General features: G+C 38.7%; 1 protein-coding gene across 1 annotated transcript; it reads left to right on the top strand.

The window, feature by feature from the left end:
• The first annotated feature begins 11,181 nt into the window (after positions 1–11,181).
• Positions 11,182–24,055, top strand: LOC124165319 (lamin Dm0-like). Its single transcript, XM_046542673.1, has 10 exons — positions 11,182–11,704; positions 19,058–19,190; positions 19,401–19,538; positions 20,183–20,365; positions 20,523–20,663; positions 21,143–21,348; positions 21,445–21,673; positions 22,072–22,293; positions 22,387–22,515; positions 22,977–24,055. The coding sequence occupies exons 1-10, from the start codon at positions 11,304–11,306 to the stop codon at positions 23,013–23,015; spliced, it is 1,821 nt and encodes a 606-aa protein (XP_046398629.1). The 5' UTR covers positions 11,182–11,303; the 3' UTR covers positions 23,016–24,055.
• The last annotated feature ends 1,007 nt before the right edge of the window (positions 24,056–25,062 follow it).

Raw genomic sequence — 25,062 nt, 5'->3', positions numbered from 1 at the left:
TTAACACAATGTCCTGACATCTGGAAAAAGTTCCCAAAACGTCTTCACATGAGACATAATCTGTCTATTGACAGTGAAATATAATTTTTAGAGTGGACTCCTTCACCATTCTTTTAGTTTTGATTATCATAGAGTTTGGAAAAGAAAGAGACCTATATTTTTCCATGTTAATATCTGTCTCCTACTTCTCAAGCTTTTCGTGGTGAAAAAACATCAGCTTTAGCCAATTTGTATATAGGTAAATTAATGTCTCCATGAACCCATGCTGAGTGGCTCACAGCTTTTCGACTACGCTTCAGCCTTGCATGATTCATTGTTCTTTTCACTCTTGTGCAGGGGTGGATTAAGGTCATTGCTTTTTGGGGTGGAAGTTAATTATTTTTCACTGCACCTTGGTGGTGTGCAATACATCTCAGGGATAATGAGTCGGGGGTCTTACATGTGTACAAAAGAAGTTTTTTAGATATTCATTAATTATCGCACAAAAATTGTTTGTTAAGCTGTTCGAAGAAAAAATTTCAGTGGAGAGCCATGTTAAAGATTACCTTGAAATCATTCCAGAATTTTTTGAAATTTTTCCAGAAATTATTGGAAAGGGGAGGAGGGCACCCCCCACTCCCAACCAGCACCCCCTCCCACCTTAACTCACCTCTACTCTTTTGAGCAATTATTTTCCTCAATTTAAAGTTCTCTCTGGATGAGTAAATGAATAAGACTCTAATGCCAACGACACCAACTCATGAGAAGTGGGCAGCAACTTTTGTGTGTTCTTATTAGTACAGAGGGAATCGCTGTAGCAGATCTTTTTCACCATCTTGTGAATTCTGTTAGTGAATTTTGAGTTAGGATGTGAGTGAACAACCCTGCTTTAACTGTATGGAATTTTAAAAATGTTTACTGGCTGAGACCGAGTCTCATCTGGTAAGAAATATAGATGACCCAACAATGTTGCTGATAAGAAAAGTAATTATTATTTTGCATCATCTTCTCTCTTTTATTCATAGTTTCACATATGTCAGCCCATACCTTTTTATAGCCAAGTTTATTTTCATCATTGGTTGAAATAACAGTCAAATTTTGTCAATCGACTCAGTGTCTTACATTTTGACACGACGGCATACATTTCAGCTCTATGTATCCTCCTTTTGAAGTGTAGTCTTCTGGTTGCCGAATTTTGCATAGTTCATTGGAATAAAGAATATAGACTGTAATAGATCTGTAAGTTAGTTAAGTTCTCGAGTTAACTAACCCTTTTATTTTGCTGCGCTTTTATTCCAGAGTAAAGGAATGAAAACAAATTGCCAATATACCAATTAGGAATACCTATACACAATGTGCTTACAGGAATGGAGAACCCATGACAGCACTTGCGTAGATATGTTGCGAAAGGATTGGTTCTGGGAAAATTTCAGGCATTAAGTTATCTTCCCAAAAAAAAAAAGAATTTCAATGAATTGAAACCCAAAAACTTTAATCTAAAAGCAGCTTCCTGATGAGCAATCAAGAAATGCTTGTCTTATCAATAGGGTAGTTTCCTTCATCAAAGAAAACGAAAGGCATTGATTGCGATTCGTTACCCACCATTAGTGTATTCATAATATACAAAGTATTTGGTTTTAGAAATACCGGTTTAGGCGAATGACAATGGTCAATTTTTATCCTCATTTGAAAAAGGCCAGATTGGCGCCCATGCGATGCCACTCCACGTGACGTCACAGGGACCTAGTTTCTATAAGAGTAGGCAGGAGTTTTACATCGTCTGAGATTACCAATGCATGCATGAGGCATAGAGCTCAGGGAAACATCTCTTAATAATCACCTATTAAAACTGCCTATGGTCGGAAAGTTTCCTTCTTTTGATAAGGTATTAATAATGCTTATTTAAGCCAAGCGCTACCAGCTAGCATGGTACTCTGCTACCTGCTAGCATCCTGCGTCGTATCAGCGCTCAAAGCCTCGCCCCAAGGTCACCTCACTTGCGGCAGCGGGAACCAGAACGACGTCACACGGAGATTTCCTGGCATTCATACTTAGCCGTCGTGTTTTTGCGTGCTTGAAAGTTTTCACTTTTCATTTAATCGCAAAAAATAGATATTGTCATTTAAAAATCTAAATGCATGAAATACGTACTCCAGGAGTAATAATCTTTCGATTTAGGCAATAAAAAAATAATAGGAAACCACCCTATTGGCCAGGTACCTCATCGTGGACCTCTATTTCTACCTGTCTTGGGCTAGTCCCTTAACATCCTCATTTCTTACTCCAATCACAGTGTGAATCTCTCTCTTCCTCATCTTCTCCTCCCTTTTTTTATTCCATAATCAATTTCACTATCAACGTCCTCAACAAAATCTCACCTTTCATGCTTTGGCTCATTCATTTCATTTTCTCAACCAATTGACTTTTTCTCTTACCTTTTGTGAGGGCCGGCTCAAGGCAAAATACTTACCTGGGCAAACTGCTGTTGTTTCGCCCCCTACCAAGAGGTTTGGTATTCAATACCCCCAATTAAATGTGAGTGATAGGTGAGTGCAGGGGTTTAGTTCCCCCCCATAGCTACGTTGCTCGGCCCTTAACACATTCAATGCGGGCCCGATTTTCATGTAAGTCGTCAGAATTGGCCGATAAAATAAGAAAGAAATATAGAGAGAGGTTTTTACACCATAACTTCCGTTCGAATACTGCTATTTACAAGTGGCGCACACAGGTCGAAAGAGGGAAGCTTGCTGAAGGCCATGCACATGACCGGAAGACTCAGAAGTGGATATTAGTCACATATGGAGGCGGAGAAAGGGCTCCCAGCCCGACTGGCAGAGCAAGTCAATTGACGCGCTCCATATCTCGGCTTGGATGGGGCTGTGCATTTCATCAAAAACTGCTATGGGCGTACAGACAGTGTTACCCAGATGTTAAGCAAATTAGGCTGGGAGCTGTTGGAGACTTGGAGGCTGTGTGCTAGGCTTAGATTGCTTGAACAATTGAGAATGGATATCTTTAAGAGCGACACAGAGAACATAATATTAGAGCCACACTCTAATTCCAGGTCAGATAGAAGCGATAAATTAAGAGAGATGTTTTGCCGAACGGATAGATATAGGAATTCATTTTTCCCCCGAACCATAAAGGACTTTAATAAACGCTAGTCCCAACCTCGTTAGAGCCCTTCATTTTTTTTTTTTTTTTTTTTTTTTTTTTAAAGCTGTGATTGGCTGGTGTCCTAACTCCCCCTGCCACATGCCTTTTAGGCAGCTTGCGGGGTATTACGTAGGTGTATTCTCCCATCTATGCATTTTCTTCCATCCTCTTACAGATCTGCATTTCATTACCCATTGTCTTTTTACTAAATCTATTTGCAACGTCTTTGTTCCAACTCAAGTCAACATCTTATTCTGGACAAAAGTTGGAAAAGTTGGAGAAAAGGTTAAAAATGGGATATGCACTTAGGAGTGAGAGAAATGAAAAACCTGGACATCTTTTGAAATCCCCCCTAAAAATCACTATATTCATTTTCTGAAGACAATGTTGCATTTTTGATTCAGAAATTTTCTCATAATCAAGTTTCCCCCATCCTGTATTACCATCTGCCTTTGATTGAATATGAGATTGAAAGGCAAACCAGGGGATCAATTGTCTGCCAAAATAAATTTGGAAACAAGATTTAATACATAGCAAGAGAAATATAAAAAGGTGGAAATAATTAAATAAAATAGTGAGATTTTTCTGAGATACAGGCAAGCAACAAAAATAAATGAGCCCTTGATCAATAGATCGGCAATGTGTAAGTACGTCAGCTAAAATGAGCGAGTCCAGAGTTAGTGGCACAGTCGGGGATGTAAATATTGGTAGTGTCATCTTCATTTATCAAGTGAATTTTGGACTACATAAACATTCATCGTCTCTCTCAATGAAGTTGGTGGACAGAAGCCAAGGCCTGGATGGGGAAAATCCTGTCCAGGTGGAATTTGAATCCTCAGTCCCTAGATAAACATGCTAGGACATTACCGTGCCACCGATGAGGCCTGCTGATATGTAAGGGGAGGATAGCTCCCTCACTGTTTTGAAATGAGAAAAATTTATCTAAGCTGCGGTTTAAGCTGACTACCACCCACCACTTGGAGCCATCGTAGTTCTTCCTCTCTATCCATTAGTACTGTCATTCTTCCTTTTTTATTTTAAATATAAAATATTTTGGAACGTCTTAATTTAAAAATACTTGACCTAAGCTCGCATTGATATTGTTCTCTCCCCACCCTCTCTTGTATATATAAAATCTATGTATGCCATTGTACTCATGAGTTGAGTTTTAGGAAGTGCACCTCTAATTTTATGTGTGACTTACCCTTTGAAAGTGATTGACTCTTCAAACACAATTCTGCTTCTTGTAAAACTCTTCTATCATCCATCTCTCTCATCATCCTTCATAAATTACTATGTCCATGACTGACTCCATATGAGGAGCTTGTGTTAGTGGATGACCAAATATCTCGAGATCCCCATCTCACTTTCAGTTGTTATCTCACAGACTGGCTACTTATCCTGACATCTCTCAATAGGGGACCACAGTCAAATTTTCAGTGTACCTTGTAATTTCCGATGAATGAGATGGGGTCGATATGGAACTACCTATCAAAAGTGAAAGTTGTCAATCGTTAGGCTAACATAAATGAACTTACGAAAATATTCCCTCAGTTTTAGCCAACTGCTAATAAATCATTAGCATATTGGGAGTGACAGGAATGGATTAAGTTGGTGGTTGCTTTCGGAAAATGCTGCGTAGGTAACATTTCCCAAAAGCAAGCACCAACATTGATAAAAGAAGCTGTGAAAATCTTCATAGAAAAATGGATTAAGTTCGAAAATGAAAAGGAGACTTCATTGATTTCCACAGATTTATTTCGTCCGTACGACATTTTTCGACCATAGAGGTCATTATCAAGTAATACAATTGAACGAATGGATTAAGTTCTTTGCTTTGGGGGTTTTTGTTCATAACTTTCCACAGTATCTTGGTGATCAGCTATACTCTTCAGCAGTAAGCTGTCTGAAGTGTAATATGTATTGAAAAGTGGCTTTTAGATATTTATCAATTATTTTTAAACATTAAAGCTGGTGAGATAAAAAGTTTTTATTGGAGCGCCTACTTATAGATTACTTAATCTTTTCAATTTTTCCAGAAATACGGGAAGAGGTAAAGAGGGGCCCTCACCCTCCCATTTTATCTTCCACCAGAGGGTGGGATCTGAACATGACTTTACAAAGCAGGTGGTAGTACCACCAGGGGCACTTTCCCCTCCACTTGCTGGAGTTCTGCAAAGTTTTAACAGATACGTGGTGGCTGAAAAGACCACTCCAATAAATGACTATAAGTGCTTACACTGAGCAGCTATGGAGCAGTGCCATTCATAGGGAAATTCCACTGCTAATCTGGCAGCACTCTGAGTGGCCATTCCCCCATGAATTGAGTCCATTTTGGGTGGTGAGGCATCTCTCGCAAAAGAGTGATATTTGCCTATGGAAGGCTATGGGAGTGTTAAAATAAGGACATAGAGGGGTTGAGGTCTGAACCCTTGGCAATCTTTGTGAAACTGTGACATTGCCACAAAACCTTTAGCTCATCAAGATACATAGTCCATTTAATATGATCTCTCTCCCTTGGTCACTTGATGATTTTCAATGTGAGTTTCATGACTGCCAATATTTTGATGAGAAAGTTGTGCATTGTCTTCCAGACAAGAGATTCCCTGCAAATGACTTTGCCTTGGCCGTTATAACTTTACCATTAATGATTGGTGTGACATAGTCTTGAAAATGAATATCTTGGCTTCCTATTTGACATTTTTTATGGCTCTCTTGCTAGAACTTTTTGGTTGGTAGTGCAGTTGTAGGCTTTGGCTTGGGTTTTATAGAATTGGATAGTGTTGATAACCATTCTCGTATTTTTACATACAATCACATCTCACCTAGTTTCCTCTTTTTATGTCCTAAAAAAATTATTGATCTCCTAAACTTCATTCACATGTACCAAAATTCCATAATAAAGAATATTCTCTGCAAAAGGCACTGGTTATTTCATGTCTAATTACCTGGAAGTCTTTGGAATGGGCTTAAACATAATGGCTATACTATATACCAGACGAGGGACCTGAACTCAGGGGCATAAGGTTGGGCCCCCTCCTTTGCAGGTATTGATACACCATCAGATATATTATTTTTTTAATATATTTAAAATTTAAATTAGTTGACCTTATACTGATCTTGGTCCCCTCCACTATTCATCCAATTCTCCATCCATCGTTCTATCATGTCAATCTATTGTTAAACAGCATGCGGGCAATCATGTAGAAGGGAAATCCCCTATCTAAATCACCTGACTGAAGTTGATGATTATTCCTGATAACTAAGGTCACACCCAGAAAATTCATTTTTTTAGCAAATTTGCTAATGGTAATTTAGCCAGGGGCAAATGTAAGGGAGAGGAGACGCCTTAAGATTAGGATCTATATACACTACTGACTTTATTGTCAGTTAACTGCATCGCAAGGACTATATATTGTCGGTATTATGGGTTACTGAGCCTTTTCCCAATTTTGAACTCAAGACCATTTGGTCCATTACCTAAAAGGTGCTAAACACCCTCTGACCAAACCACCCAACTGTCAGGACCAACTGCATTGGCACCGACGGTTGGAGGGTGTGTAAGCCAGTTGCCCGATGAAAACAGTCAGACCCGATGGTCGGGCAGTTGGTCCTTAAGGCCTGGTTAATTGGTACATTAACACATACAAATTAATGTACGTTTGCGTGAATGATTTTGGTGGACCGGAACGGAACATGTATGAATGCATGAACCAAATTAGATCAAGTTCTATTTTCCATTCATGCATTCGCACAAGTTGGGTGGTTACATGGTACATTTTCGTGTTCATTCACGCATTCATATATTTAGACGTTAACCAGTATGTGTTAATGTATCGTGAAACCAGGCCTTTACAGACTATCCAACCGCCGACCACCCTGCCCTGATTTCTGTGCTGTCGCAATGTGTGTACCATTATCGGTAATTTTTTCTATCAATTTGAGGTTTGATCTTGCCAAGCAACTCCATGAAACTCACTTTGTCCATCCTCAAATGATTTTGGAAATCATTTTCATAAAATTCATGTGGGTGAAACTTCAAGCAGCCACTTCTTCACTCAAACTCTTCTCTTATTTTTGATGTCATCAATGAGAACCTAATAGGGTAGTTGAAACCAACTTCACTCCGCACAATCACGTTGTGTACTGAGGAATATTTGGTAAGTTGGGTGGATTGGTTTGGACGTCTGTAGAGCTGGCCCTGACAGGGACGGTCAGGGAGTTCGGTCATGTCAGGTGATCGAGTCAGAACGTGTGTAGCACCTTTAACACTGGAACCTCTAGGCTGTAATGCTCTCAGGGTTTCTATAGATCCTTCAAATTTGTACTGTATAACAAATGAGGCCTCTTAAAAGAAACTTGTTTACCATTTCTATTATTTCATCTTCAAAACTGCCCAAATCCTTGTGATTCTTTCATGTGCATTAGTTAGCCTTGGCCGGGTGGAATGCATTTTTGTACCAATGACAATTTGCAAGGTCTGTGAATTATACATGTCAATACATTGACAACGGCCTAATATGCAGGGTAAATCCATTGCCAGCATCATATGCATCTTATTTTACACTCAACTAACCAGCAAGAATTGCATGAGGGACACATTGGTGGATTCAGGACCAATTTTTGGGAGCTATTGGTTAGCTTTTGCAAGGTCAAATCTTAGCATGACATTATTGATATAATCTATGCATGTTTGCTGGTTGTCATCGACATAGGCAGATTTAAGGGGAGGCACGGGGGCACATGCCCCCCCTTAATCTGCTTGAGCATTCCCCCAGACTCTTAAAAAATTTTTTTAATTATGTTATCATTATGCTTGTTTTGTTTTGAGTATTATGGAGCCACAATCATTTAATTTCATATTAAAACTAAGAGAATATTTCATTTATACAATTTTTCCGAACTGACGGCGGCAGGGTGGAAAATAGAAACTAGCCAATGAGAAGCACTGCCCCTTCGACCCCTCCATCCCCTTCCCTTTTCCCCTCCATCCGGCCGACCGGCGTTGCCATCCTTGGGAATAATGGTACTTTTGGGGGCGGTAGAACGAGTGCTGTGCGATCTCCAAAGATTCGTCTTGGCAACACTGCTAGCTGGAGAGCGATGTACACTGCTCGGAGTTCGGAGAGAGACTGCGGGCTCTTCCACACTTTCTCCTGTCGCTCTTCTGTGATTGGCTAGAAGAGTGGGTGGGTTTCGAGCACGCTCAAGGTCAGCCGCCGTCAGTTCAGAAAAATGGTATAGTAATTGTTGTATATTATTTTTAATCTCAAGTATGAGAAGACTGTTTGCCTGTCAGACTCTTGTGCCCCCCCAGAAAAAAATCCTGGATCCGCCCCTGGTCATCTACATATCTTGGCCAGCAGCTTCGCTGTCTCTCCTGCCAGCATCTTCAGGTTGAGAGGCTTACATAGGCTTTTACCTGGTTTCGATTCAGTTGGGGAATGTTGACAACCATCCACATGTTTTCCATCCATGCTGAAAATCAATGAATTTGTAATTCAAGGCGAATAAGAGGGATATTAAAACTAGAAATTTTCAGTATCGGTGACAGCTAAGCATTCATGGTCAGAACCTTGTGCCAGTCCGCAATTTGTGGACGTAAAAGAGTTTTCCAAACAGAGCCAATATTTGCCTTAGTAGTGTGTTAGGTAAATAGTTGAAGATGAAAAAAATATATATGTGGGAAGTACCAGCTAATATCAGCAGAGAGGATAGTTATCCACTCCAAAGCTTCTGGAAGGGAAGGAACTAGAACCACCGACTGTAAAAAATTCTGATAAAAACCTGAATTAGTTCAGCATTGAAAACCTGAGAGGAGCAGTGGCACAATGAGGGGAGGAGGTTAGGGGCATAACACCCCTTAGAGCTCAGAGAAGTTTTCGTTATAAAAATATTTTAAAGTGACAAATTTTGTAACTAATATTAGGGGGACGGATGACTCACAAAAAAATCAAACTATTCATACAGATGTAAAACTCACTATGTTAAATCATTTATCTCAAAAATTTTCTGGTGAGGGCCCCCGCAACTCCCACCAGGCCCGTCGCTAGCTGATCTGGTGCCCGGGGTGAACTGGGATCGTGCGCCCCACCCCATAACATTGATATATCTGCAATAATCGGGAGAGTTGAAAATATAATTGAAAACATTTTTTCGTAATAAAGATATTTTATCGATTATGAAAGTAAAACATACAAGGATTTTTTCGTCGGCGAACACGGTGCGCCCCCAACTTGCTGTGCCCAGGGCAAAATGCCAGGGCAGGTTGCCCCGCCCTCACGATGGGCCTGACTCCCACTTACCCCAGAAGATATTCCATACCCCTCAGTATTAGTTGCACCAAAAACCTGGGGCTGAGCTAGGAATTAATGCTGGGGGGGGGGGGTTTAGGTGCAATTAATACCGGGGTATGGAATACCCACCAGGATAAGCGGTAGGTGCGAGATTAATAAATTGCGGAATTTTAAGATAAATGGTTCCAAATGGTGAGTTTTACGGCTTTCCGAGGTATATTTTATTAATCCTTACAACTTTTTACTATTAATCAAGTAGTATAATATCAATCCAATTAAGTAAAATGGATTAAACTTAAACATTTCTCAGAATCCTGGGGGGGGGGGGGGATTTATCCCCCAAAACCCCCCTCGCTGCACCACTGCCAAAAACCTCCCCTAGCCTTAATTCCTGTGTCTGCGACTCTGGGGAGGAGAGCCAGTGGAACTGTTTACTGATCAAACTTGCATTAATGAATGCCTTGGGTAGGTCTATTACAGCTAATACTACTTGTATTAATACGGGAATGCAGTGCTGCTTATGCAGGTTTTAATTTTGGCTATCCTTGAGTGCTCATAAATTGCAAATGAATGCAAGTCCTACAATATTTAGATTAATTCATTTCTGTAATGAAATACAAAATATATAGTAACAGAATGGATATTTAAAAACTGTATCTACAATAGATTGATACGAGCATGAATTTATTTTCCCTTCATAGAAATTTCACTTACACTTTAGGTCGCTATTTAAAAGCCAAATATGAAGAAGCGAAGTTACTTATATCAAATTATTATGAGGTGAAAAAATATTATACTCTTATTGATGACATTTCACTCGGAAATTGCACTCAATTAATAAAGAGAAAATCAAATTTATGGAAAAAATGATTTATACAGGTCCGCGATATCACCGATGTCCCCGGCAGGCTGAATTTCTATTGAATTGTTCGTAAAATTATATTCGAATACATGCGGTGGTGTGGAATACCGGTACACTACGAGAGCCAAAATAAATTCTCTTCAATTAGCAATTTCCATGTTTTTCTTCGTCGGTAAATGCACTTAATTTTTATAAAAAAAAATGCATTCTTACCTTTTCTTGTCTCATTCATACAATTATTCCACATTTTCACGCGAATAGATATTTCATACGGAGGCCATAAATAGACCTACCGGAAGCAGAAAAAAGCGTGCGGTCAAAGCATCGGAATTCGAAAGAAAACTATGTCTAGTAATCATGGATATTGACATTCATGATATTATTTGCATCCGTGACATCACTTCGCTCCCTTCACTGTCCCTCCCCTCTTCCCACCCGCCTTATTTTCACAGCTCTCGCCCGGCGCAATCCGGCGACTCCGCTACCTAGGAGTCAAAAACCTGTTCTTGGCGTCTCGGGAATGGTGTCGATATGACATCACAAGAAAGGGCCAAATAAATGACATCATCATCCAGATTTAAATTCGCGTAAATTTTAAAGAAATTTAAACTCTGAAGCAATAATGAAAGCCGTGTACCTAATGTAATAAATCGCAGAGTAGGTCAACTAATTATTTAATGACCATTAATATTCATACTCAAAATAATGTTAATCGATCTTCATTAATTATGGAAAGGAGAAATCAAATATTAATCTGGAACAATGTTCTATTTTTTTAACGTAATTTTTTCTATTTTATTACACCCATGGATATTTATTTTTTATGTATTTGAAATGAATGGGCAGGAAATAACGATAGTCTTTTGTCGCTATGAAGCAGCGTCGATGACGCATTGGTCACGTGGTCCATCAAGCGGCAAACGGCCATATTAGCGTTGGTTTCTGTTGAGATCGAGGTAGGAGGTCACTGGCGTTTTGGGATTTAGATTGTTGAAATTCTTACTTAAACCATGGCGACTAAAACCTCTAAAAAGACCACTGTCATAAGTTCATCATCATCAGCATCTTCAAGTTCGCAATCTGCAACTCCTTTACCTCCTCGTCCAAGTAGTCCATTGAGCCCGACAAGGTATTCTCGTTTGCAAGAAAAAGCCGATCTTCAAAATTTAAATGATCGTTTGGCCTGTTATATCGACCGTGTGCGGCAACTGGAGTCCGAAAACAGTAAACTCACTCGGGAAGTCCAGACTACTCAGGAAACAATCACCAGGGAAACAACTCAGCTGAAGTCTATGTACGAAAATGAGTTATCTGATGCTCGCCGCCTCCTGGACGACACTTCACGAGAAAGAGCTCGCCTAGAAATTGATTGCAGAAGATTATCGGACGAGAATGCTGAATTAAGACTGAAGTAAGTTGAATATTTTTACATTACTTTGGTGTGGTTTGTTTATGTTATGACCGTTGTTTTGATATGGAGTTTTGAGGTAGTGACCCTATGTTGTGCATCAGTGTTGTTTAATTGTTGTTCAGTGTAAGAATGATATATTTTGCACCGGTTTTTTGTTATTGTTGTGGAATTTTTTTACCCAAACATGCTAAAGTAGTTTAGAAGGGTGTTTTTTCATTAAATCAGTGATGAATCATGCTCAAAATACCTAACTGCATAAATTCGCGGTGGTTTTATGCGAAATGTTTATGTAAATTATCGTATGTGACGTGAATTGTATTATTTACCGTAGGTGTAAATAGTAGTTGAATGTGAGCGATATCAGTCGTGGTTACGCACGCATCAATCATGTTTCTTTATTAGGTTTGCTTCTCATGCTGCGAGTTTGTTTCCTTATCGTTGCTGACTGTTGTTATTTTTGAATTTGAACAAGTTCTACCTTTCATCATGGGATAATTCATATCTGTTGAATGTCACGTCTGTTTTGGTGTAGTTGTGCGTCCAGTGATTTAGACTATAGAATAGATTCCATGGTAAATGCGTAATTTTATCTTTTAAATCCCGTAGCAGTCGTTATCGTATTGGTGATTCCAAGTACGTGGCGGATATCCTATTTGAATTTTTTTCCGACCCGACCTTGTTAGTGAGGTAGTCGGTGACCATTTGTTGTGTAAACAAGAGGTCTATACCCGCATTTTTTCATATCGGATGCCTTATAAAATCGTGTGTAAGTGTTTTTCATGGCACGGTCATCTATGAATTCACCGCTTTGGTATTGTGGCCGTTGCACGTGTGGGTGTGGCGAGCGTCACGCTCCTCCCCCTCTGAATCCATAGCGTGGTGTTCAGCTTGCTTAGCTAAGGGGGACGCTCACGATTGCGAGGCGGCTGTCCTTTTGGAAGCCAGGAATATCCGTGACGTAGTCCCATGTTCCTATAGGAAGATGCCGGTGGTCACCATTACGCAAGAATTACAAAAAAAGCGCGGATTTTTCCTCAAAGCGGGCGTTTCATCAAACGATCGGTAGCTCTTCAGATTTTTTTCTCTCGTTCCTTGGGCTTCGCTGACACCTGTGATATATTTTATGCCCGATAGACCTATACTTCGAATTGCATTGTAATCAGGGTTTTCTCTGTTATCGCTCGACTGGTGAATAGCTTAGCGGGACATACTTTTGATGTTTACGCCTCGTCGTGCGACTCTTTTCCTTGAGATTTATTTATATGGCATTTCGTCGCCTACCCCCTCTAGACTCCAACCCACTTGAAATAGAGATAAGTCGCCTCCCCCATGACCGTAGATCCTCACCATGACCTCCTTTTCTCGTCTAGCCTTACTCCCTAGGTCGTGCTCAGGCTAGAGAAGACTTTCTAGCTTATCAAAGGGCAATATATTTACCTTGCCCGTAGTTTTAGGTAATTTGCTGGCGAAGTATGTCTAGTAATTTATTGCAGCTTTGTGGCCATTTTACCCCGACCCAGTTAGTCGTTGCAGGAGGTAGCGTCGGCCCTAAATTAGGAATGTTGACCAGTTTAACCACTCCGTGATCGTCTCTGTTGGAGAGAATCTCATAGCGCGTCTAACATGGCAATTGTGTTTATGACAGCATTTGAAACGGGAAAGTTGGTAGAAAATTCTTGCGACGATTTCAATGAGTTAGTGGTTACCTTAGTAACGCAATGACGTCACTTCAGAAACCCTTTCCTCGAATCGATGCATTGGGTAGCGAAATACATATAATGTGGTTGGTTTCCATCTTCGCTCTTCTTTAAATAGGTGGTGATGACATCATTCTGGCTTGTAGATATTTTCGGTGGAAGCATAATTATATTTTCTGTAACCATGCTGCTTTTGCAGGTGTTTATGGTTTCCATGGTTATTCACAGTAGCCTTATTATGCAATGGGTTCTACCATTTGGTGCGTTCGGTCGCTACCATTCGTCATTATTCAGGTCCTACATTACCTTATTTTAATGGAAATATGAATAAACAGCAAGTATGAAGGGAGCGAAGGAATAAAATATGGAAATATAATAAATATAATATAAAAAAGGGATATGTTCGCTTCCTCGACATATTTTCGGGTTTTCACCATTTCCGAACTCTTATTTCACTACAACTACGTGCACTTTTTTTTACTTTTACAGAAATTCCATTCATGCGATTTCGCTTGGACTTCTGTTTCAGGAGCAAAATTTTCTTTTTAAATGTGTTTCTCACGTTGCAATGGACGTAATGTTCATATGAATTATTTATTCCATGATTTTTCATGTTGTGCAAAGCTAAAAATTGTTGTTATGTGCCGGAAAGAAATCATTTCCCTTGTTTAGTATTGTACATTTTCGTTCGACAGAATCTCTCTATCGTCAGTCGGCGTTTAGCACCGCTTTTCGAGTAATTCCGAGTGGCATGGGTGCCAATCAGAATTCATTCCGCTTTCTCCCGATTTGCATATCTATCATGCCCTCCGGAAGAATATGTGAGATTGATTTTGTGCAAGTATTTGGAAAAATGTGTGAAACCGCCATTTCATTGGCAATGGAAGTATGAAAGTGGTTGCCGCTAAGAGTTTTTTGAATTGATAGAATGTAAAGCTACTAATTCTGATGGTTATGGATATTTCTTTTAAAAATCTCAAGTGATCAATTTCTCTGTTCGCTTTAATGTGCAACGCCGTGTCAATTCATTTATCTCCCAAAAATGTAAGATTTTCTAGTAAATTTCCAATTCGTAAAACTCATTCGCGTCATCTTCGAGGGCTACCCGAAGTCGATTCGTTTTACTTTTTGTAGCGTCTAGATTTGGTGCACGCCTAATAAGTGGGCAACATACCATTGAAAATATTCGGTAATTTTTTTCAGGATGACATAGTACATCTCACCAGTCGCTGTTGGCCTCGTTTCACATGCCGTGTGTGTTCTTAGGTAATAAACCACAAAGCCGTGCCATAAATAACTATTGAACTCTTGATCCGTATGTAGATCCGGCCGGATTTCGAACCCGCGAGCGTTGGGTTGCCGAGCCTTCTCATTACTTCCTCATCTGAAAAGTAGGCCTGTGTGATAGCAGATTGCGTGCGTACGTTTCGTTTGCGGTTTCACGTGAGTTTTCTGTACTTCCGGAGTCTACTTCAGAGTTCTTGCTACTTCGCCGATCTGGAGCTTAAGAATACCCCCATGTCTAAAAGGAAGGATCTCACCCCTTAGAATGCCAGCCCGCTAAGGGAAGGCGTCCGTGAAAGTTCTTAGTGTAAACCAGGTCGTGGCGATTTAATGTTGCATTCAGATCGACGAGGAGTGTCTGTGGCAGCGATTAAGTATGTTGTGATAGCGGTTTTGACGAGAAGTGCTGATAGCCCCGACGGGATCATAAAACTAGAGTTTTAGATGGATAAACTTCTGATAGTAGATGAATTAGTACAAAAAACTACGAAAATAATTTTAAATCGATTTAAAATAACCGATCCAGACAACGGACAACAGTGGCTGGGGAGCTGGTGGTGGTGAATTAAAGCTATGAATGAAAACGCTTTGCATAAATTCGTGGTTGTCTTATTAATGTTTATTTATCTCGCATACGTGCATTAACCACGAAAGAGCATTGTACTACGCTCGGTATCTCGTGGAACGCGGTAGTGTACGTACTTAGCATCGGCCAATGCCCTCTTACGCGGTGTTACAAGTAAATCATCACATATCGAGATATTTTCCGCGGATATGTATTTTAATTCACTATCGAGGTCGAGTTACAAAAATTCGATTCAGTTAGATGGTTTTGTTTTGAATTTGGGGTGTTTTCTTAACGAAAAAATTCCCATGGCACGCAGAAGATGTGGCGCCTTGGCACTTCTGAATGATGTTGGAATGGTGCCCGTCCCTCGGTCGACAACTCCGAAAAGAACATCCCTCGTCGGGAAGGTGTAGCTATGGTGAAAGTCGATGCTTCTTTTTCAGAGAAGGCTCCACGAAAAAAATCATAAAATCTCTGACGTGGGCAAAATATATTTTTTCATACCACGGGAAGCAATTATTTTAAATTGATAACGGACATGCATTCATACGGCCGCTATCGTGTTCGTTATGAATATGTTGACTCGAAATTCTTAAATAGGGAGCATTTATTGCAAGTGAGTAGTCACTCTATGACTACCCCGCTTAGTAATTTACTTCGTTTCATTTTGTCATCGATCGAAAATACAGGCTCATATGACGGAGCCGTGCACTCAGTCTCGTAATTGTAAGTTAATAAAATTATTCGATAGAAAAAAATTGCCGCCCACTTTACGTGAGTTGGTGACGTCATAAAAGTTTATGGTTCATTACTTCGTTCAGAGAGACCCGATCCTGGACAAAAAGAATCGCTCATTGGGATGTGAATGCTAGCGAACCACGCGATACGGAGGCCGGATTATAAGAAGCAGCGGAAAGGGGCGAGGCGCTCGTGGAGTCAGTGACGTCATGAACTTTTCAGCGAAAGGGGTAAGCCCGTCGTAATTTCGCCGCAAATAACTTGAGAGGTAGGTGACGGATCGAAAAAATGGAAAAGACATGGGTCTCTTTATTTTTTAAAACTGTATCGTAATCGAATGATAACTTAAGTTATCTTACTGCCCACTAATTTTATTTTAACAGCTTACAACACGTGTTTCGATATCTGTGTTTATCATTCGATATGTCGTTCCACGATATCTCTCCGCAAAAAGTTGACTCCATCGTAATCGACAAAAAAAATGCGGACGAACCTATTATTACGAATGGGAAAACTTTTTATCGGGAACGCCATTGTGGATGACGCTCATTTTGGATAATTTTATCCTCTAGGCTCACCCAATTTTTCCCATTCTCTTCCTCCTTCCCTCTAAAATGGTTTGGGGTAGGTCGTGGAAGGATCCATTATAAGATACGTCGAGATTGATGTCTGATGATACGTGTTGAGCTGTTATGTATTAGAATAAAAGCAGAGGTAATTTTTTCAGTGATTTCTTGTACCAGTATTGTTTAATTATTGTGCAGGTAGCTTAAATATTGTTAATACCCGCGTTTAAACCCCATCTTAGTAATTTATCATTTCACTTAAGTAGTACAACCTGAGGTACATAATTCAATCGGTGTCGACTTCTCATTACTTTGGGATTGCTAGTATTGCGAATACTTAACATGTAATTGATGCAAAGAGTATACATTTGAAGAATTGTTCGTCTTAATTTTTTTATGTTAAAAATTCAGGAAACGTTGGTGTATTTAAGAGTTAGCCTTTCAGCAAAGCGTCTACGAACGTAGCAATGGAACGATTAGAGTCATAATTTTTTTGTGTACGAAAAGTACTTGGATTTTATGTCATCAGCAAAAATTGTCTATTTATCCTTAGATTGTAAAAATGATGGTGCAAATGCTGTTATTTTAATAATTCAAGTATTATGGTCCCGAATAAGGCTTTATATTGTCATATTGATTAGTTTTTGTCAAATTCCTAATTTGTGTGCTCCAATATATTCGAAAGCGGTTTGTGGTGTAAATGTATTTATTCAATGGATTACTTTCTTTGAAGGATCGCGGAAAAAAATATTACCATTTTGTAAACGTTCTCTGTTATTGTATCCCCTGCGATTTTGAATTTTAATGTCTTCCGGAGCTTTATTTGTATTAATTCGTCCTGATACTCGACTTTTACTTCTTATATATCGCCTATTATATATATTTTCTGAAATAAATCCATTGGCATAGTCTTCAGTAATGTCTGCGGAAGATACCCGTTATGTGATTCAACTTTTAAATAATTCCACCTTCTTACTCACTAATTAGTGTTCGTCGTCATCTACCGTTTAGTAGTTTGTTGGCACAGAACTTTGCCTTTCATAGATAGGTTAAGGAACAGCAGAAACATTTTCTCTGCGTGAGTCGCGGAGTCCTTGCCTAATGATGCAGACGTGTCAATTGCGTACAAGCTATGGTAATAATTATGATTCAAATGTATGTTCTGGCCAGCTGCAAAACACCGATGAATATAACGCCGCGAACGTCAATTTAGTGAGAAATTCAGAAAAAATTCGCTGCATTGGGCGAGTTCCATTGACGGCTTGCTTTTTTTATTGGATCGGCAATGACGCGGTTGAATCACTGATGGAACGACAAATGTTTACTTTTCTCTGGCGTGTTTGCATTTTCCAAGATCTCGGCCCCCGCATCGATTAACTGATATGGGATGGGTTCATGCTTTTTGGGCCTTGTGATAAATCGATTTCATGATCGTTCAGTTGTCGCCAATCGCCTATGCCTTGCCGTTGACCCGTTTAACACGCGGGTACGATTCTGACCCGTTTTTTTTCACCTCCTGCATCTCTTGGTTCTGGCAAAAAAAAAACCGATTGCGTCTATTTTGTTTGATATGTCTGTAAGCTTGGTAATTTTTGAGCTGTGAATCTTCCCTTGAAGATACAATTTAAGTGTAAATCACTCCTACGTCGAAACGTGCCGCCCACCCTACGTTCTGTGCGCTCGATAGGCGATTAACTCTTTAGGCTGCCAAAATTTCGCCGTATATTTTTGATCGATGTTTCTTGTTCCGACGGGACATTGTATCTTGAGAATCCTCGAAAATATCCCGACTTATTGCGGTTAACCCAGCAATTAACAGTCGAATTCTTCATCCCTATGAATTCAAGAACTTACAGGTCATTCGTTTCCTAGAATAATCCTTCGGAAATTCTTCGTGAAAACGCTTAAGTTAGCTTGGGTAATCCCGAAAGTCTTCTTTTCTTTACATTTGTTATTGAATGCATGCCATCAGTAGTACAGAATTTTCAGGATACCTACCGGTCTTAATTGCCGTTACATTACTATTTTGTTATTTGTTTGGTGTAATTTAATTTTTTAATCATTAATTCATATCGTTGCAATCACTGCATAAGTCTCGATTCTGAAAATGTCCATTGTTAACCCCCTTTTGGCCTGAGAATAGAGTTGTGCCTGAGAAAAAAATTGGCATAATGGTGCATTTTTCTGAGGTTTTAAAATGGCATAACATTTATTGATAACCATTACCGTGCTGTGGACTGTATTTTACATGTTGTTGCTGACATTTTTGGTGCATTTGTGGGCCATTCAAAGTAACTAAAAAAAGAATTTAAATTTCAAGACAAATAGTTGTTTGATTTGAGTTTGTTGGTCCATAAAAGGCGGTTTAACAGGTTACTGTTCCATTAAGCCAGTAGTTCAATCCCCATATTTTACGTGGTGTGTTTTTGCATTAACATATCTTCCTTCATTGAGCTCATAAGTGTTGATCATTAATTTCATTGTCATTTTTTCTTTTCAGTTTGGATAAGAAAACCAAAGATTTGGTTTCAGCAGAAAAGAGTTTGACTATTTACGAGTCACGTGTAAATGATCTCTCTAATAAGTACAATCAGGCAGCAGGAGAGCGAAAGAAGTTACTTGATCAAATTAAGGTCAGTAAAGGATAGAATGTGTTTGAGAATATAATTTCAATGCCCCTATCAATATTAAATTTCCTACGTTCATTCATGACACCATGCTCGTTTTCATAGTGAGCAGTGTATCATGCTCATTTTCTATGCTTTGGCTCATACTTTTGGTAGTGATGTTGGCATGTAGGTAAATGAAAGTTTTTTTCAAATTGGCATTTTTGACCTTTCCAGGAACTTGAGAAGGAAGTCGAGAAGCTGAGGAAGCAGTTGAATGATACCAGAAAGCAGTTGGAGGAGGAAACATTAGCTAGAGTTGATTTGGAAAACAATGTTCAAACTCTTAAGGAGGAGTTGAATTTTAAGGAGCAGGTACTGTATTTGTGTATTATAATCATGTTCTTTAGAAAAAGAGAAATGTTTTCTTAGTTTCTGAAAGATACCTCAGAATTATCAATCTCATCAGCCTTAGTTTTGCAGATATTATAATGATTGCAAAAAAAAACTTTCACTTTCTGGATTTCTTTCACTTTCCCAGAGCTTTTATTTAAGAATGTCTCTGCTTTTTAAATTTATAGAAAACTCATGTAAATGCGGGCTAAAACCTATCAATGTAGAGTTGCGGTTATAGGTAGTTTATTCATTCATTTTTTTAGTGTTTTTTTTTATTTACACCCTTAATTTAATCGTTAAAGTTTTATTTCAATAATTTTCTATCTGTCCATGTATATATATTACAATTGGTTTGAAAACTACTGTTTTTGGTGGACAAACCTCAGCCACAATGGGACTGCCTGGTGAAATAGGAAATTCATTGGTATTTAATACTACATTCCAAAGTCTAGAAAGTTGATAGTTTTTAATTCTCAGAAATTAGCTTCATGCTGATTTTTTTTATGGATTTCCCTACTTAATGTTTATTCTACTGTTCATCACCTGATTTTGAAAGAATGTAGTGGCCCTATATGCCATAAAATTCTCCCTTATAATTGACTGTTAATTACTTTAATTCTCAGATTCACCAGCAACAGCTCACTGAAACAAGGACAAGACGCCAAGTGGAAATCAGTGAGATTGATGGACGCCTTACTCAGGAGTATGAAGCCAAGTTGCAGCAGTCTCTCAAGGATCTTCGCGAACAGTATGAAGCCACCATGAGAGTGAACAGAGAGGAAATCGAGACCCTCTATGAGAATAAGGTATGTATGATTTGTAATTTATTTTCATTTGGCGCTTTACCTCAAGATCTTAAAATTTTGGTACAATCCTATTGCACCTATAGCATAGTGTCTGGGTTATTGTTTTAGTCATGTAATGCAGCAAAGATCTCATTGTTTATCTTTTTACTCTTGATAGATCAGAGACTTGCAGAGTCAGGCACAGAAGAACACAGGTGCAGCTACCCTTGCCGTTGAAGAGCTCCGTACTTACCGATCACGCATTGATGGCCTTACTGCTCGTGTGAGCGAGTTGGAAACTGCCAATGCTTCTCTCCAGGTATGTCTTAACCTGCCGTTTGGGAATGGAATTTCCTGAGGTTACTGGATAATTTTCCCAGTGTCTTCATTGTTTGTCCCTAATTACTTTTATTGTTCATATTTAATGTCTCTGAAGAATAATTCTTTTCATACATGTACCCTGAAATTGTTAGCTTTGTATGAGGCTTGTGAAAGGGTACTTATTTGATTACTTTGTGCAATAATATTATTTGACCTCTGCCCGAGATATCTTTCTCAATTGGCTTAGTGTGCAATATTTGAAGTGGCTCAGGAGGTGATATTAATACTGGGAAATGTCAGTGTGTACATTGTGGGGTAAAGTTTGAGTTTTGGAAAATATAAAGATGAAATATTCTCAAGCTCCCCAATCTGTTGGCCTTCACTTCACTAGGATTTTAATATTCTTCTGGCCAAGTATACATTGTAATCAATACTTGTTCTAAATCTAGATCTACTTGATGTTTCATTTTCTCTCAGGCACGCATTCGTGACTTGGAGCGTCTTCTGGAAGTTGAGAGACAGAGGCATGCCGAAGACCTGAATCTGCTGGAAACTGAGTTGGCACAACTTCGAGAGGAGATGGCTAACCAGATACAGGAGTATCAAGATTTGATGGATATCAAAGTGGCTCTGGACATTGAAATTGCTGCCTATCGCAAGCTGTTAGAATCAGAAGAGGCCAGGTAATTTTTTAGGCAGAGTGATGGTTATTTGGTTAATGTTACATAACTGAGGTTTTATGGAGTCATTTCTAACTTTGAGCTTCCTCTTTATCCTAGGTTGAATTTGTCTGCATCCCCTGGCGGCACTGTGAAGCAGTCTCGTGGCACCCCTGTGAGTCGCTACACTCCAGTGCGAGGAGGAAAGAGGAAGAGGACATTCCTGGAGGAGTCTGAAGAGTCTTCTCAGTCCGATTACTCCATCTCCTCTCAAGCCAAGGGCAGTGTGGAGATTAGTGAGAACTGCCCACAAGGCAAATTTGTGAAACTTCACAACAAAGGCAATAAGGTGAGTTGTCATAGCAATGTAATTTTTTACTTCTGGGATGTTTGAATTATTTTTAAATGTTAATATTGTAGTTATCATTATGAAATCATTCCTCTTTCATTAAATTTACATTGCCTTGAAAGGCAAGTTAACATTCCATCCCAATTGTCAAAAAATAAGCCTGACCTTGACCATCAAACTGATCTGTGAGGAAGAAATTGGGATCTGGGAATTTCAACTGGTTTCTTGTTTTTTGTTGGAGGTCAATTTATGATCAATTCTCTCCCTGTTTGTTGCACTGGCATTGCACTCTTTGTACATACATTCCTTTCTAATTTTATGCAATTTAGCAATAGATATCTAGTATCATATTAATCGTGTGTATGTTTTCTAATTCATGTAACTTATTTTCTCCGCAGGAAGTGTCTTTGGGTGGATGGCAGTTGGTGAGGAAGGCTGGCGATACGGAGGTTACTTACAAGTTTCACCGCAGTGTGAAGATTGATGCTGGTGGCACTGTCACTGTTTGGTCCTCTGATGCTGGCCAAAGCCATGAACCTCCCCACAATCTTGTAATGAAGGGGCAGAAGTGGTTCTTTGCAGACAACATGTCTACCTCACTTGTGAGCTCATCTGGCGAGGTATGCTTATTTATGTTTAAGGCTTTTATTCTAGACTGTTTAACATTATTTATATTTGAGATGAACAATTCTAATTTATTTGTCACCTTCCAGGAAATGGCTATTTGTGAGCAGACGAAAGTCCAACTTTCCAGCGCCTCTGCCCGCCACCGTGAGATGTCGGGGTATTTGTCATCACATATGTCACTGGGAGGTGGTGCTGAAGATCTGTTCCACCAACAGGTGTGTTTACAAATTCATGTAAATTGCTAGAATCATTATTTTAGTAGGAAGAGCACCCTTAAACAAATTTTTAAGGCGTTAGAGCCGGGTGGCTTTCTCATTTATGATTTCACTTAACTAATTTTGTTATTTCTTATAAAATTTTCTCAAACTTCTGAGTATGGAGGGAATCATCAAGTCTATATTTCATCTAAAGTAGGTGTGATGAAAATTCTCCCACCTAAGTTACTCTAGAGGAGCTGTCTTGCTGAAGATGTCTTGCTTCGACATTCAAACCGTCATTTGTTTTTTAAGGAACCTAATCATTTGCTGTATAGTCATAATTTTAACAGCAAGTGTTAGCATTTCTCTTACACATTGTTGGTATCCATATTTCTCGTTATATTATATGTTCGTCAAGTTGTTTTTTTAAGTTATCCTTATCCAAAGTAATCTCATTTACTATTTGTTTTGCTTTTCAGGGTGATCCACGTGGTGAGGATAGGTGTCGCATTATGTGAAGAGTGAACTTTGCCTATATTTTATCCTTGTGGATGCTATTTACAGTCCATGGACTTGAAGGGCAATAGTTTTGTGACGGCATGGTTTAGGCCCCTATCACTGTGGCAGAATGGCAGTTATCATGAAATGTTGATGGTCAGCCTAAACTATGGACATCACTTTAAAAAAAGACTACACCTGCATCTTTTTTTAAATGTCAAAATAAACTGGTGCTGTTTCTTTGTCCAATGAGTGGCAGAGCTTCCTCTGCTGTCATTGGATGTTTCCAAGAGTTATGAGACCATACTAGCCAGTGGTCAGACTCCTAAGAATGTGTTCGTTTCACACTTTTTGTAGTGTAATATTATTATTATTATTTTTGTTTAGATTTTACATTCAGAAAACTAATATTTAACAATTGGTTCTGGATTTAACATATTATTATTATGAGTCATGTTGTGGTATTGGTCATGACACAAATCATGTTTTTTTGAAGATGTGTTCATATTGCTTTTTAAGGAATTTTGCCAAAATACTATTTTTTCAAATTTGCTTAAGGATTGACTTTTTTATTTTTTCAATCATGTTTTCATAAATTTAGTGAAGATTTTTATTTCATTGAAGAGATTATTTGCGAAAGATTGTCATGTAACATCATGTATCATTTTTATCTATAACTTGAATGAAATGCCATAGCTTATATATTTGGGATATTCGCTTGATAATTAGACTGGATTGGTTGATGAATGAATTTTAGATTGAATGTTCTTTTCTATTTTGAATTCTAATCATGGCATTAAGAAGTCTGCAGTTGGGCTGTGATTATTTCTCCAACTGCAGCATTTGTTATTATAATGATTGACTATAGATACATTGATAACTGACAAATCAGTCACTTTATGATGTAATGAGTTGGCGGCCTTTGTGAAGTTATTTTTGCAAAATTGTCAATCAAAAGTTACCTGATGGTTAGTTAACTATATCAAATTTGATTAATATTCTTGTAAAACTGATAGTCATTATGTCTCTTTATGAAAGAAATAAAGTAACTATAATATCAGTTATTATTTGATTTCATAATTGTGATTTTTTATTATCTGTGTATGGAACATAAATCATCTATCTTAAATTATGATAGCATGTTGGAGGATAGCTAAGGTGATGACCCGACATGCTATGTATTTAGATAGTATGGAAATGTGAGATTGGGAATATTTTTGTTGGGGTAGTAAATATATACATATATCATAATTGGCCAAAGAGGGCAGTGCATGATTGAGTGATAGCTTAAATTTTAATATTTTCTTGTTTTTCCAGTTTAATTCTCAGATGTGATAAGACAATTAGTTTCTTTTTTCTTAAACATTTGATATTTCATAGCATTTATTGTTACACTATCTATTTTTGTAGTCACAACTCTGTACTATGAGAACAATTATACAAATGGAATCTATGCATTCACTTAGGTTAGGGCACAACTGCATAGTACGGAGTAGTGAGTACCATAATAATTTTTGGATTTATTTTGAGAAACTGGTGACTGACATTTTTAAAGTGAATGTTATTGTTTGATGATCAATATCTGATGTTAGTGGCAGCCAGGGCCTGAGCAGGAGATTTTGATCCTGAATGATCATGTGAAATTTGCTTATGATAGGATGAAAAACCGTGTGTACACTGTCCTTTATCCCCTCAGGTTCTCGAATATATAAACATTCATTAGAATAGCAATGCGCAAACATATGAAAATGTGCGAATGTATATCAAAGGAGTACCCATGCATCGTGTCTATGTTAGCATTTGGATTGCCATGTAGTTCCACAAGGGAATGCATCGCGTAAACACGGCTAAAATGAGTGCCGTGTTGTAGTCTAAATTATTTTGTAAGTTTTATTTTGAATATATATCTTTTTGCACAGCTGATTAAACGATAGCCTAGTCCCTTCCTTTTAAGTGCCCGCCCCTTCGACAACGTCCGTTTAAATGCTATCCGCGCAATGCGTTTCCGACCCGCGGTTCTCACTTTCGACCAACCAGTCGAAGGATTAAAGAATGAATATGTTCCAC

This window comes from Ischnura elegans, chromosome 9, assembly GCF_921293095.1.
Source record: "Ischnura elegans chromosome 9, ioIscEleg1.1, whole genome shotgun sequence".
Classification (NCBI taxonomy): Eukaryota; Metazoa; Arthropoda; class Insecta; order Odonata; family Coenagrionidae; genus Ischnura; species Ischnura elegans.
Note: the sequence above shows the minus strand (reverse complement) of the source record. Positions and strands in the feature narration are given on the sequence as shown.